This window comes from Hetaerina americana, unplaced genomic scaffold (genome assembly GCF_022747635.1).
Source record: "Hetaerina americana unplaced genomic scaffold, ioHetAmer1.1.p SCAF_1, whole genome shotgun sequence".
Classification (NCBI taxonomy): Eukaryota; Metazoa; Arthropoda; class Insecta; order Odonata; family Calopterygidae; genus Hetaerina; species Hetaerina americana.
Genome location: NW_027286069.1, coordinates 28,382,865 through 28,395,619, shown reverse-complemented (window position 1 = coordinate 28,395,619; position 12,755 = coordinate 28,382,865). Strand labels below are relative to the sequence as shown.

Sequence of the window (12,755 nt, the reverse complement as noted above, 5' to 3'; positions counted from 1 at the left end):
TGCAAATGTCAAGTTATGACACTAAGATTTAAAGGGAATATCAACAACAGATGTACCAATTTAACAAAAAAAACAGAACTCAAATCGGAACGATGGGAGCGCCACACGGTGGTTATTCCGGGAACTTTTTGATCAAGGTAGTATAAAAAAATGTTACTGTGGATTGTCAGCAGAAAGCCAATGACTTCTTGTATTGAGTTATTACTTTCATGATTCATCTCTTTTGAAAATTGATAGTCTTTCTTGAACATCTGCACTTCATTTACTAGAATATGAATTTTAACTCGAGCTTTGAGACCAAGCCGTGCTCTGCCTTCCCTTGATGAGGTTGAAATAATGGAGGATTTAGCTGTAGGGTGCCCATGATGAAGGCAATGTAATCCTTTCTGAAGACTAGGAGTCGCCATATGGGAAGTTAACTCTTGTACTTGACTCCCTTGAAAGACTTCCACTTTTCTCAGTGAAATTTTGGAAAAAATGATGAATAGACCTTCTTGGTAGAGCTTGGGCAGTCCCTGATTAAAACCAAAACCTAATTAGGGTAGCTCTTGCAGGACTGTTGGCACATGCAGTGATGCAGGATGATACACTTGAGGTATTTAATCAAATTGCAGGAGGAAAAATAGGGAAAAGACTACTTTTTTGGTGGGGAAAAACAAAGGAGTAGGGTTGTTGAAAATTGTTGACCCCCCATGTGCACCATAATTTTGTACCTGGAAGGAGTATTTGTGTAGTTAATTGGTTTAACCTAGTGTGACATTATGAAACAACGACCTGCCTACTGCTGTAATGCAACTGAGTTGCAATTGTTAAGTACTTATTTAGGTCAAAATGCCATGTAGATAAATACTTGACCTATAGGAATTATTTTTCCCTAATACTACGTTCCTACTGATATTCTCCAGTAATATCAAGTAGGTGTAGAACACTTCCTAATTAGTAGAAGGCATTTCATATTCTTGTGTTATTCTGCTTTTTAACAGTTAATTGTCAAGAAAATATCTATTCCTAATTCATTACCTAGCCATGAATGTCTATGATACACATAAAAATGCTTAAATGTTTGTGCATGTAAATTTGAAAGTGCCCATAGGGCCTCTGCAAGGAAACAAGGTAGTGATAATGGTTGCAATAAGCCTTTAAAAACGAAGTTTTATCTTTGAGGTTCAGGAAAAAATCTAGTGTCATCCATCATTCAATAGCTGACCACCCAACTGTAAAACTGTGAATTAACCTTGAATTGCATTTACAGCTAGGTTTTTTTAGCTTGCCTTTCATTATTTTTATCTAATCAGGAGACAGTGCAAAATAAGTTATTGTTGGATATGGTCATAGACATGGTTCGACGATCTATTTAAGGTTTATAAAATGCATTGACTCAAAATGTGTTATCTTTGCCCACAGAATTTTTATAATTTTTTAAAATCATTTTGTTAATTATGTTACTCCATGGCATTGGTGGAGATAACTTATTAATGTCACTATCACGTATTAATCAACCCATGATTGTATTGTTTCTAAGGTTTTAATTTCTTATTTGCACAATTTTCATTTATTTAAACTTAATTAGAGAAATTTCTTTCTTTCGAGTTTGGTATCTTTCTAAAATCAGATAATTAATAAAAGTGCATATTCTATTCAAAAGAAAATTCTCTTGTGTAGTTGATTTCCTTTTATAAGGCTATACTATAAGGGTGATAAGAGGACTAATTGCATTCTTACCAAGTCAGTTTTGCTTAAGCTTAAGTAAAGTGGTGATTATAAATGACCTAGCTTTCAATTCATCAGAATGATACATACATGAAATTGGACTAGAAAGCTCAGACCAATGCAGCTTGAGAAGTAGAACCTGGATATGAACTATATAGCTCCCATGTTCAATGGCATAATTCATAGACTTACCTTTTCAACCTTTAATTAAAGCATTATTTTAAATACCCTTATGACCTTATTGACTTTGTGAGGAGGTCTTCTGAAGGTGATAACATGTATGGATGCTTCTGCTATCATACCAAATACTGAAGAAGTTTGTCAAATTATGGATTTTGTAGAATGAACTTTCCCAGATTATATGGGAGTCCAGTATATTAAAGTTGATGGTTCTGTGCTATACCTTTTGTTGTTCAACTTCTTTGTGAGTTATGATGTGTGTATTTAACTTTATCAAGTAATTTTTTTCAGATCCAAGTAGAACGCTACTGTCATATAAGGAGTGGGATTTGGAACAAAGATGGAAGGAATTAACACATGGCGTGAGGCAAAAATAAAGAATCCAGATCTTTTTGGACTGAAATCATTGGCTACGAAGTAATTAATACTAGGTAAATTAGGTGGGAGAATTTCATGTTTCTGAAAGCCACAGTGGTGTATTTCCAATCACTATCCAGACTTGGGGAAGTTAATTTTTTTAATCCATTAAGTTATGTTAATCCCAAAATATTTTCGATTTTAAATTGTGTCAAGCTAAATTTGAATTAATATAAAACTACCTAGAAAGAGAAGCATAAAAAGAAAGAAGAAAAATAAAAAATGCTATGCAATTCATATTAAGCTCAAAAACTTAAGTTTCTTCATGCATAGTTGGACTAACATAAGTAGTAACTAAGGGCAACCTAAATTATTCATCACTATAAGCTTCATTGAAGTATAGTTAATTGTACTAGTCTGAACTGTGGGGTTTCAGAATGTCTTGTTGGACAAAGCTAAGAAATGTAGCAATGTTAAGTCTGTGTCCATGCAAAAAGTATGCTAACCTGTAGATTACCAATAATAGAAATGTATCTATTGATATCATAATTACATTTATCATGCTTAAAAACAATTAAATGCATAACTTGAATTATACTTATTTAAAGATGTTTCTCTTATTTTGAATCTGAACTGCAGCTATAACAAAATTGATCTACTCTGCCTGTGGCATTAAAATAATAAAGCAGCTAATAAAGTAAGAGTATGTGCAGGAGTGGTCCATTAGGTAGTTGTCCCCTGGGTTGATAACCAGAGGGCTTGCATTGCATTAAAGGTGACATCTTAGGGCATCCTAATCTTCATACAAGATGTGTGGTTTTTCGGATACCAGATCATACTGGGAAAATGCATGTGGTACAGGGGAAGGAACTGCATTCCCCTCTTCCACCTTGATGCATGGATGTTTGACATACCTTGGGTTTAGTATTGGGAGAAGTCTACCCTCTCATCAAACCTTTCTTTAGGTTGGTTACTGTGTTCATAAATGGTTTTAGAATTCAAAATAAAAAGTAATATCAAGTGAATAATTAATTTTGAGATATTTATTTCAATTCAATGAGAAAAACTTTTAGAAATTATTATTTAGCATTTTCTATCCTACACCATGTGCAGCTGTTAGAGTGTTAGTGTTTTAATTTATAAAAACACTTCTTCTAATTGGAGATAGTTAAGCTATGTATCAACCACTGTCAAGTACCAGCACCTGTCATTAGTTGCTGAGCCTGGGTCCCCTTTTCAGTAAGAATGATACCTCTTCCCATCTCATCCTGATTATTTCCCTAACCATACTCCAGCGGTACAACTTCTATTGCCAAACTGCGCTACGCGTGCATGTCCAACTAGAAGGGGGGTAAAAGGGATAGGAAGGGCAATCTAGGAGAGGGCAGGTGAAAAAGGATTGGAATGAAGGAGTTGGGGAGGGTAGAGGATTACATGCATGAGTGAGGAGTGCTCATCTGGCCTGGGAAACTGCATGGTGCATTTTAAGTGCGGACAAATGTTGGAATTTGGGAAGTATAGATGGGAGATTGGGTAGAGTACAACAATTTGTTTAACATATGACACTTCGTGGATTCCAAGCAGCATAATATCTAAGGCTCTTTAAATGTGTCAAACCTTGGTTCATTTACTTCCGCATTTAGATTTTGGGTGTTAAATTAGTTGTTTGTTTTCAAGGAAGCAATTTATAAATTTGGAAGTGTATTTGTTGTTGATGAGACCAGCTCATTGTTCTTTTAACGTGATACTAAACATCCTCCCTGTGTGTATGGCACTGCAGTCATTGCAGCTGAGCTCATAAACCCTGCTTTGTACCATTATTCCTATTTTGTCTTTGTTTGATACCAGTATGGCTTTTATAATAGGTGGCTTTTAAAATTCTCTGCATGTACGGCATTGGCCCATAACTAGAGAGCTTCAATAAGATCAATTCAGGGAGAGCAGGGAAATTGAAGAGTGCTGGCTGGCTATCCCCTCTTTGTAAAGCTGTGTGGACTTAAAAATGATACTAATAATATTTATTGCTCATGTCCAAAAAACTTTTTATACAATATTATAATATATGTGTGTCTAAGTCTTTTCTCTTCTCTTTCTCTGCATCTGCCTAATCTGTGTGCCTTTCTCATTTGCATGTTTTAAATTATAATTTGAGGGAAAAGTACTAAGGTGCCTATTATTATTATTATTATTATTATTAAGTTAGTACTCGCAAGATATGTATGCATGACAGTAATAGATGCTTCTACCATGAAGGCAGGATATCTAATTAAGGCTATATAGGATACTATTTAGATAAAAATATATACTTAGATTTTGAAGATTGAAATCCTAGTGATTCAGCGGAGGTTATTGGCCGTGTTGAGAAGTAGGATTTGAGCATAGTGGGAACTATGAGTTCATTTCACCCATAGAAATAGCCCATTCACCAATTAACCTTGTTTATTACAGGCCTATGATTCATGACTGGAAATTTTCAAGGGATGCATTCATAAATATAGAAGTTATTTACTCCTGGAATAGGAATGATAACATGTTTATATTGTTACCTTGATTGGAGGCTCGAAAATTCCACCATCAGAAATAATTCAAGCATTAAAATAATACTTTAGTGGAAGCTAGAAAGGAGAATATGCTAATGGAGAGTTCTGTATTATCCTTCGCAGTTATGAACAATGAATGCCCTTGATTCCAATTCTTTTTATGACTTAGGCAAATTTTAAGTAGAGAAACAATTCAATGTACAAAATAAATATGTAGATACAGTTAAGAATAGGCAAAAGCAGCATATGGGTCCACAACTTAGTTTTTGATAATCAGAGGAACAGTTAAAATTTGCCCAAAAATTTAAATTGTCAGCTTACTTGCATGTTACTCCCCAAGTCTGGCTGAACTGTAGGTATTTCGTCTGCAAAATAATTTTTACTGTGGTGGCCATTTTCATTAATTGCATGATAAGATCTCTGGTTGTTTGTTGCAATACTCGCTGGTTGGTAAACTCTTTTGATTTTTTGTGTAAAATGTCTTTTATTATAGGTAATGTCAGTTAGTGATGGTGAGGAAAAGTGGGCTATAAAACTGTGTTTCTCACTATTGTGGATTTAAAGGATCAAACAATGAAATTGACATTGATGCAGTTCACAACTTTGATTTTGTGAGAGCTTCTATTGTGGTCTTTCTTGTTTCTTAGGTATTAAGAGAATGTCTATATAACGTGCTTTAGAATAATTAATAAATTATGCAGTGACTGATACGAATGATAACATAATGAAGGTTTAGGCTCGATTATTTACTTGCACCTCTTATACTGTGTAATGGTATGCATTGTGGTTGTTCGGTTTGTATTCCTTATTTTTAATGATTAATCATGCCATTGCTTTATTAAGTGCAAGCAAGCATGTATTCTTGTATGTTATGTACGTGCTTATATTTCTATATGTACTCTTAATAATGCACATCCATGCATGTTCATTCACATTTTGTGTGAGAAAGCCAAGGTAGGTTGACTTTACTGTATAATTTTGCATAATATTGCTTGATATTCTGGATTTCTCTATGTATTGTCATATTTTGAAGTAATAATGATAAGTACACCAATTGATGTTGCTGTATACTTAAAACATTTAATTACAGAGTGGCCACTCGGCTAAGAAAATCAGGAAAGTGGCAAAAGAGCTTATTCTTTTTAAGAAGTTTAATATAAAAATCAGGAATTCCAGACAAAGTGATATTCCTTTTAGTTGTGAGATATGTTCATGAAAGGCCATCACATGTTCAGACGCTACTGAAAACTGAAATTATATTGGGGCTAACTTGATAATGATAGCGGTGAATATTGAAGTTATGTGAGGTCAAGTGATGAGATTGTCTAGAAATCATGTATAAAAGTGCATGTATAATTGTGTGTTTCCTGGTTTATAAAATAATTCTTAATCATATTCTGAACACTGGGTTGAAAAATTTGGAAAAAAGGATATTGTTAATTGGGAAAGTCAGAAATGAAAATTCATAAAGCGAGTGGCCACCATTGTATTAGTTTCATTGCTTCACTAACTGAGCACCAGTTAGTGAAGAAGTTTGCATTTTAATTAAGAAATTCCTCAAATATTTAAAGCTTGTATTCTTTGTTAAAATTAGAAATTCCATAATATTATGTCAGCATTTTTAAAAATTCTCATTCTATTTTACAAATGCTACCATGAAGGTTTTGAAGATGTATTATCCCTCAGAAATTTCTTAGTTCTATTGTACTTTTGCTCCCATGTACCTTTGCATTTGCATTTTTGCTCCCATGTGGCTTTTATGTCATTACTTATGTCTTGTATGGCTTTTACACTTACAGGCAAAGTACCAAGAAGTTCAGGTGCATCCCCTGTCCCAGTCTTGGGTAGATCTGACGCGAGAAGTTTGATATCCAATCCAAGCTGAAATAACTATGTACTTGCCCATATAAAGACTGATGTGTAAGAATACCATGGACACTGTTTGCAGTGAATCAACATTAAGTTATGGAATAAACTTAATATATGAATGATAAAAATATAGTATGTGTGTTTCGTCTTACTTGGTGGATTATGGGTTTTCTCAAATTGCAGTTTGAGGAAATTGTAAAGGCATTAGTATTATTTAATTTTTCTAAAATTTCTTCTAACATCTGTCCTATTCTTTAATTTATTGAGATTGGGGTTCCCATTGCTGATGAAAATCAAAGGCCAGCTATTTAGCTGGAAACCTTAATTCTAAATTTTCAAATTATGTTGGAAGTTGTTGTTTCCCCCAATTACTTTTGCCAAGAGAGCCACAAACGGATGTATTGACTGAATATAATAATAATTGACATTGTTGTGCTCATTTGTGTGACAAATGAACAATAACCTTTGATTGCAATTGTTGATTGCTTTCAAAATTTGTATTCATTTTATTTTCATTTATGGGTTAATTTTGACTAAGTTAAACTGAATGGAGGTTTGCTAGATTTGTTAATCTTTGTAGACATTTTCTCCAGTCACTATCAATGCCAGGATTCATCCTGAAAAGCACCATTTTCATAGGGGATTTCCCAATTTTTATGTAAGTTCTTCATAGATCTTGCTTTCTCTCTTTCTTCTGTTTTAAGTCCACTAAGGAGTCTTATACCACAAGAAAATTAATCCTATGCACTTTGTAATCGAAGAGGTGTTATACTTTCAGCATAACAAGATATGAATATCCTTTTTGATGTGATCAACTTTGAAGAAAAGTTGTGGGAATGTCTGGGTATGACAATTTAGCGGTAGCCCAAAAAAATGTGACTTTGTCTGGTTGTAGCCGTGTAAAAGAATATGCTTCACAACCAGTACACTATGACATTTTCAAAAATTTTGGGTATGTGTAGTTTTCACCTGATATGACACAATATGGCATTTTTGAGATGTTTATGTTGAGGGCAGAAATGGCTAATTGAGAAGGTAAGGATATAAAGAAATCATTGGTCCCTATGGAGACCTCAGGGCTTTTGTATTAGGCAATATTTCATGAATGCTCCATAAATTTGTTGACCCAGTGAAATTAGTTGCAAAACGTGAGATATGTTTTTATTGAACCTCTGTTGATAACAGTAGCTTATATTTGGTTATAATTAGCATCTGGTGTGTTTTTGGTATTTATGGTTTGATTTCATGAGCATTATTTTGCTCAAAGTTAAAACATTCCTTGGTGCTTTATTTATTTTGTGTAATTAGCTGCCTAAAAGTGGTCTTTTTTAAAATTGAGAAGACATTTGCCACTCAATTGACTTCTATGAAGTATTTTGATTAAATCTTTAAACTTTTCCATTGGTATTGTTGCAAACACAAATAATGATGATGTTTGAATTTTTGTTCACTTGAAAATACTGAACCAATGGCTAGTTGAGACATTGGCTGTTATTAATATTGCAATTGTGTATGCCCCTGGGTAATGTTGTAAAAACCCAGTTGTATGAGGAAATGTGTAGATGGAAAAAAACAATTCACAATATCGAATAAATTAATCTTTGAAAGAATGAATTGGTTTTGATGAATTAACTTAACTGTGACCCATCATCAAGAGCTTCAGCTAGGTATGTGCCTAAAATATTAATCTATTAGTGATGATAGATAAGCAGTTTCATAACCACATGTTGAAGGTCTGTGAGGAATTTATTCAGCAGGCATGCCAGGATAGCACCAGATCTTTGAATAATTGATAGTCGCATATTTTATGGAAAGAAGACTCATAATTTTCATTTCAGCCAAAGAAATCAAAAATGGCTCTAATATTATTTATGTCCCTCCCCTGACTGCAACCTTGACGTGGTGGAAGAGCTTGTGCATTCCGATGTCCCCTAGAGCTGTGCTGGCAGGAGTAATGATAATTGCTCTGGGTAAGGTCACCCATGCGAGATAGGTTGAAGGTTTGTAGCGTGACGAAAAGTAGTCCACGCAGCGTCTGTTCCTCAGTGAGGCAGCTGAAAAGGCGTCTTACCCCAGTGGGGCGGCCATTGAGTGATGGTGTCACGTTAAAAACACTATAGAGGAAGGCAACGGGAAACCACCTCAATTATCATTCCCAAGATAAATATGATTCTCACTACAGAGAGTTTGAGTCCTGGCAACTACGCGGCTCGGCCCAATCGGCCGTGTGTTGTGCCCGGCAGCGAGGGAGGCAAGGCTTCCGCGGTCGTCATCCCACGAAACCCTTGCAAAGGAAAACCGGAAGTAGTAGGACAGAAGATGCAGGAGAAGAAGACCAAATTAGTTAGAATAGGAATGTGGAATATTAGGACATTGATGAGGGCAGGGAAATTGGAGAATATTAAGCGAGAGATGAAAAAGGGAAAATAGATATTTTAGGTCTGTGCGAGGTGACATGGAAGGATAGCAGGGATTACTGGAGTGATAATTGTAGAATAATATACAGCGGCAGGGAAGAGAGCCAACGAGGGGTTGCCATAGAATTAAATGAAGAGGTAGGAAGAAGCGTAGTCAACATAGAACAGTTAATGGATAGAATATTACTAGCAAAGATAAAAGCAGAGCCGACGAACTTGGTTATTATGCAGGTATACATGCCACCGAGCAACCATAAGGAAGAAGAGGTCGATAGGATATACGATCAGTTAGAGGACATAATCACGTGTGTCCCTGCAGGGATACATTTGATAGTGATGGGGGATTGGAATGCGACAGTAGGCAAAGGGAGTGATGGTGATGAGGTGGGGGACTACGGTTTAGGCACGAGGAATGACCGTGGGGGAAAGCAGTTGAGTTCTGCAGGAGACAGGGGTTAGTCATCACCAACAATTGGTTAAGACACCACAAAAGGCGCAGGTATGCATGGAAAATACCAGGTGACTCAGCTAGACCAGCTAGATTATATTTTGGTTAGATATAGGTTCAGGAACAGTGTGATAAATTCGCACACCTTCCCGGGGGTGGATGCGGACTCAGACCACAATTTAGTTGTTTTGAAATGTAGCCTCCGTTTCAAAAAGATAAGGCAGTGGCGGCGGGTTAGAAAATGGAATGTAGAAGCATTAAATGGATTGACAAGGAAGGTGTACCAGCAGGCTGTAGAAAAAATCATTGAGGATGGTATAGAGCTGAGTATTATTGAAGAAATGAGAAGAATTGCGCTAGGCTAAGAGGCTTTCACAAGAAGAAGGCAGTTGATGACTGGGACCGAGTAAGTATATTAAGAAAAGACTCGACAACTTTGATATGGAGCGTAGCTATGTACGGCGCGGAAACATGGTCATTGAAGCAGGAGGATAGACGTAGACTGGAGGTTTTAGAAATGTGGGTGTGGAGAAGAATGGAGAAGGTGAAATGGACAGAGAAGGAAACAACTGAAGTACTTGGTATGGTGGGCAAAGGGAGGGGTTTGTTGGGAGAAATCCTATGTAGGCAGGAAAAATGGATGAAGGGCGTATTTACTGGCAATGGGATGCTGAAAACTGTAGCTGAGGGGAGAATGTTAGGCAAACGGGGAAAGGTCAGGAACAGAATAGGGAGGTTGGACGGGATGAAGGGAGGAAGTACTCAGATTAAGAGGGACCTGATACAGACAAGGTTGCTGGATTGTTTTTTTTTAGGAGTCACAAAATATTTATTTTTTAGTTGTGTCCATTCAAAAACGTACCTTAACTGGTAATTACCTCGTAATAATAATAATTATTATTTATCTATAAGAAATTTGTAACTGTTACATGACTTCAAGTTACCGAATCGATAAATACTCTGAAATGATAAGGTTTTCCATATTTCTGTATGCATGTATTGATAATTTTTTTAGCTGCTCTTCGTGTGTCATAATGGTATACACCACCTTGTGGTGTCTAATAAGGTAGTCTCTTTAGAACAGAAACTTGGTAACTTGAAATTAAGAAAGCAGACCAGGCCTAGGGTTGGGTTTTTTTTATAGCATTCTAATGCATGCAAAAATGTGTAAAAAATGGTAAGTAGAGTACCTAAAATCTTTAGGAAGGAGTGCTTCATGGTATTGCATAGGCTAAATACCTTTCGTTGCTTTTAAATGTGAACAATTTTTGCCTAAAGCAATCTTGGCCATAATGGTGATAAAGATCATACAAGATTTGTCTCTCTTGAAATGAACATGAGGAACCTTTGGTGTGATCTTGGATCTTCATTTGTGCATTGTCATTATCCATGAATTAATGTGATTTTTTTTAGATCTATTGGTAATCATGGATCTCACAATGATTGCTGGTTTCATAATGTGTTAATTTTAACCTCTTTTTTGACTGGCAAGCCAAAGCTTGTTCTGCCCCTAATTCTAAGTAGTTTAATGAATTTCCCACTAATTTTCACTTGTGCCCCATCCTTACTCATTCCTCTCCCACCATTACCTGTGTATATATATTGAAAAAACAGGTGATAAACAGCATACATGTCCAACCCCTGCCTAGCACTGCCCATTCTGACTCCATCAGCTACATGCACCTCAGCAGTCAGAGAAATGTGCTGGATGTAGATAAGTCTCCTATATTTCCATCTATATGTTTATTTAAGATGATTAGCTTAATATGTCCCCATATCTATGTGTAATAATGATCACTTCAATGTACTCCCATCTTCTGTAATAAATTCATTCAATTTATTCAATCGGGCCTTCTTGAAATTATCTTAGCATTATAGGCTTCCAATGCTTCTGTTTATTAAATATTTATCTAAATAGTGAAATATTGTTCAATTAATCTATATAATGTTTTAAATGGTAAATCTATAATTATGAAGGCTCACAATTTTAAATTGTTGTCTAATCTAATTGTTGCATTAGACCATAATTGCTATTCTTGGGATTTTATTTTGAAAACGTAGGAAATGCTATCCTTTGGGTTCAATAATTCTGCAATTGAAAACCTTGTAATGAGATTAAGAAATAGTGGATCAGATAATCTATCAAATTTTGGGTTAAAAACGAAATTAAGTGAGCGGACACATTCTGAATGTTGGCTGTGGCATATGGAGAAGCTACATTGGACCGAAGCAACGTTTATCGGTGGGGCATAATGTTCTCAGAGGGCCGAGAAGAAGTGAACGACGAAGAGCACGCCGGATGCCCGAGCACGTCAACAACGGACAAAAACGTTGATGAAGTGAAGAAAATAGTATTGGGCAATCGTCAAATCACTGTTAGAGAAGATGTTGAAGACCTAAACAAATCGATTGGCTCGTACCATTCAATTTTTACCAATGATTTGGACATGACACGGGTTGCCGCGAAATTCGTACCAAAATCACTCAATTTCAATTAAAACGTGAAAATGATGCGGTTGCAATTACAAGTAACGGTGCAGCTGTTATGGAAAAAATCAAAAAAACTATCACCGACAACCTAACAGTTCTGCATAACCATGCGATGCATAGTAGGCTGCAACAAAAGTTTTTTTATGTTAAAAAGTTGAAAGGCAAAGTGTCAGTGACTCATAGCAGTGATAGTGAATTAAATACAGGTTCTCAATATGAGAAAGTTGAATACAGTGGTTCTGAGTTATTTGGTGTGACCTAAGCTGATCATTATGACTTGCGAGATGACCTATCTTCGGAAATTAGTAGCGTGTGAAGAATTGTGAATATGCTCAAATATTCTCCAGGAAAATATTATTTTGTGGAGCAATAAATAACCAGGAGTGAAAAGAGAGAACTAAAGTTATTTTGGAATGTGAAACACTGGAGAAAATGATGGGAGAGATTTATGAAGATCATAAATCCGATTAAGACTATTTTACAAGAGTTGAAACTCAGTCACTTATGGAAAGAAGAATATTATGAAATATTGAGAGGTATGTTGAGCTGTATACAACCTGTAAGATTGGCGGTTAAAGCCTTGAGTAACTGAGAAGTTAATGCTCTCACAAGTGAAGGAATCACAAGCAAAGTTCCTGTTCAGTAATTTAGAAAAACAGAATGCTTTTAAAGGAAATAGAATTTTAATTGGTTAAATGTAGAAACAGATCTCTCTCTCACAAAGTACAAGGTGCGTTCCAAAAG

At 35.6% G+C, this 12,755-nt stretch overlaps 1 protein-coding gene across 5 annotated transcripts in view; it reads left to right on the top strand.

Annotated features, from left to right (window-relative positions):
- The window catches only part of LOC139690135 (ubiquitin carboxyl-terminal hydrolase 36-like), a 47,026-nt gene extending 38,781 nt beyond the window's left edge, over window positions 1-8,245 (top strand). For 2 of the 5 annotated variants that reach the window (XM_071587419.1, XM_071587409.1), the window contains exon 14: window positions 6,587-8,245. In XM_071587419.1, the coding sequence (XP_071443520.1) occupies window positions 6,587-6,672 (86 nt within the window). In that variant the 3' untranslated portion in view covers window positions 6,673-8,245. Of the gene's footprint in view, window positions 1-2,181; window positions 2,454-6,586 lie in introns of those variants that run through there. The other 3 variants (XM_071587388.1, XM_071587397.1, XR_011701453.1) reach the window with 2 other exon arrangements.
- Window positions 8,246-12,755: the final 4,510 nt, after the last annotated feature.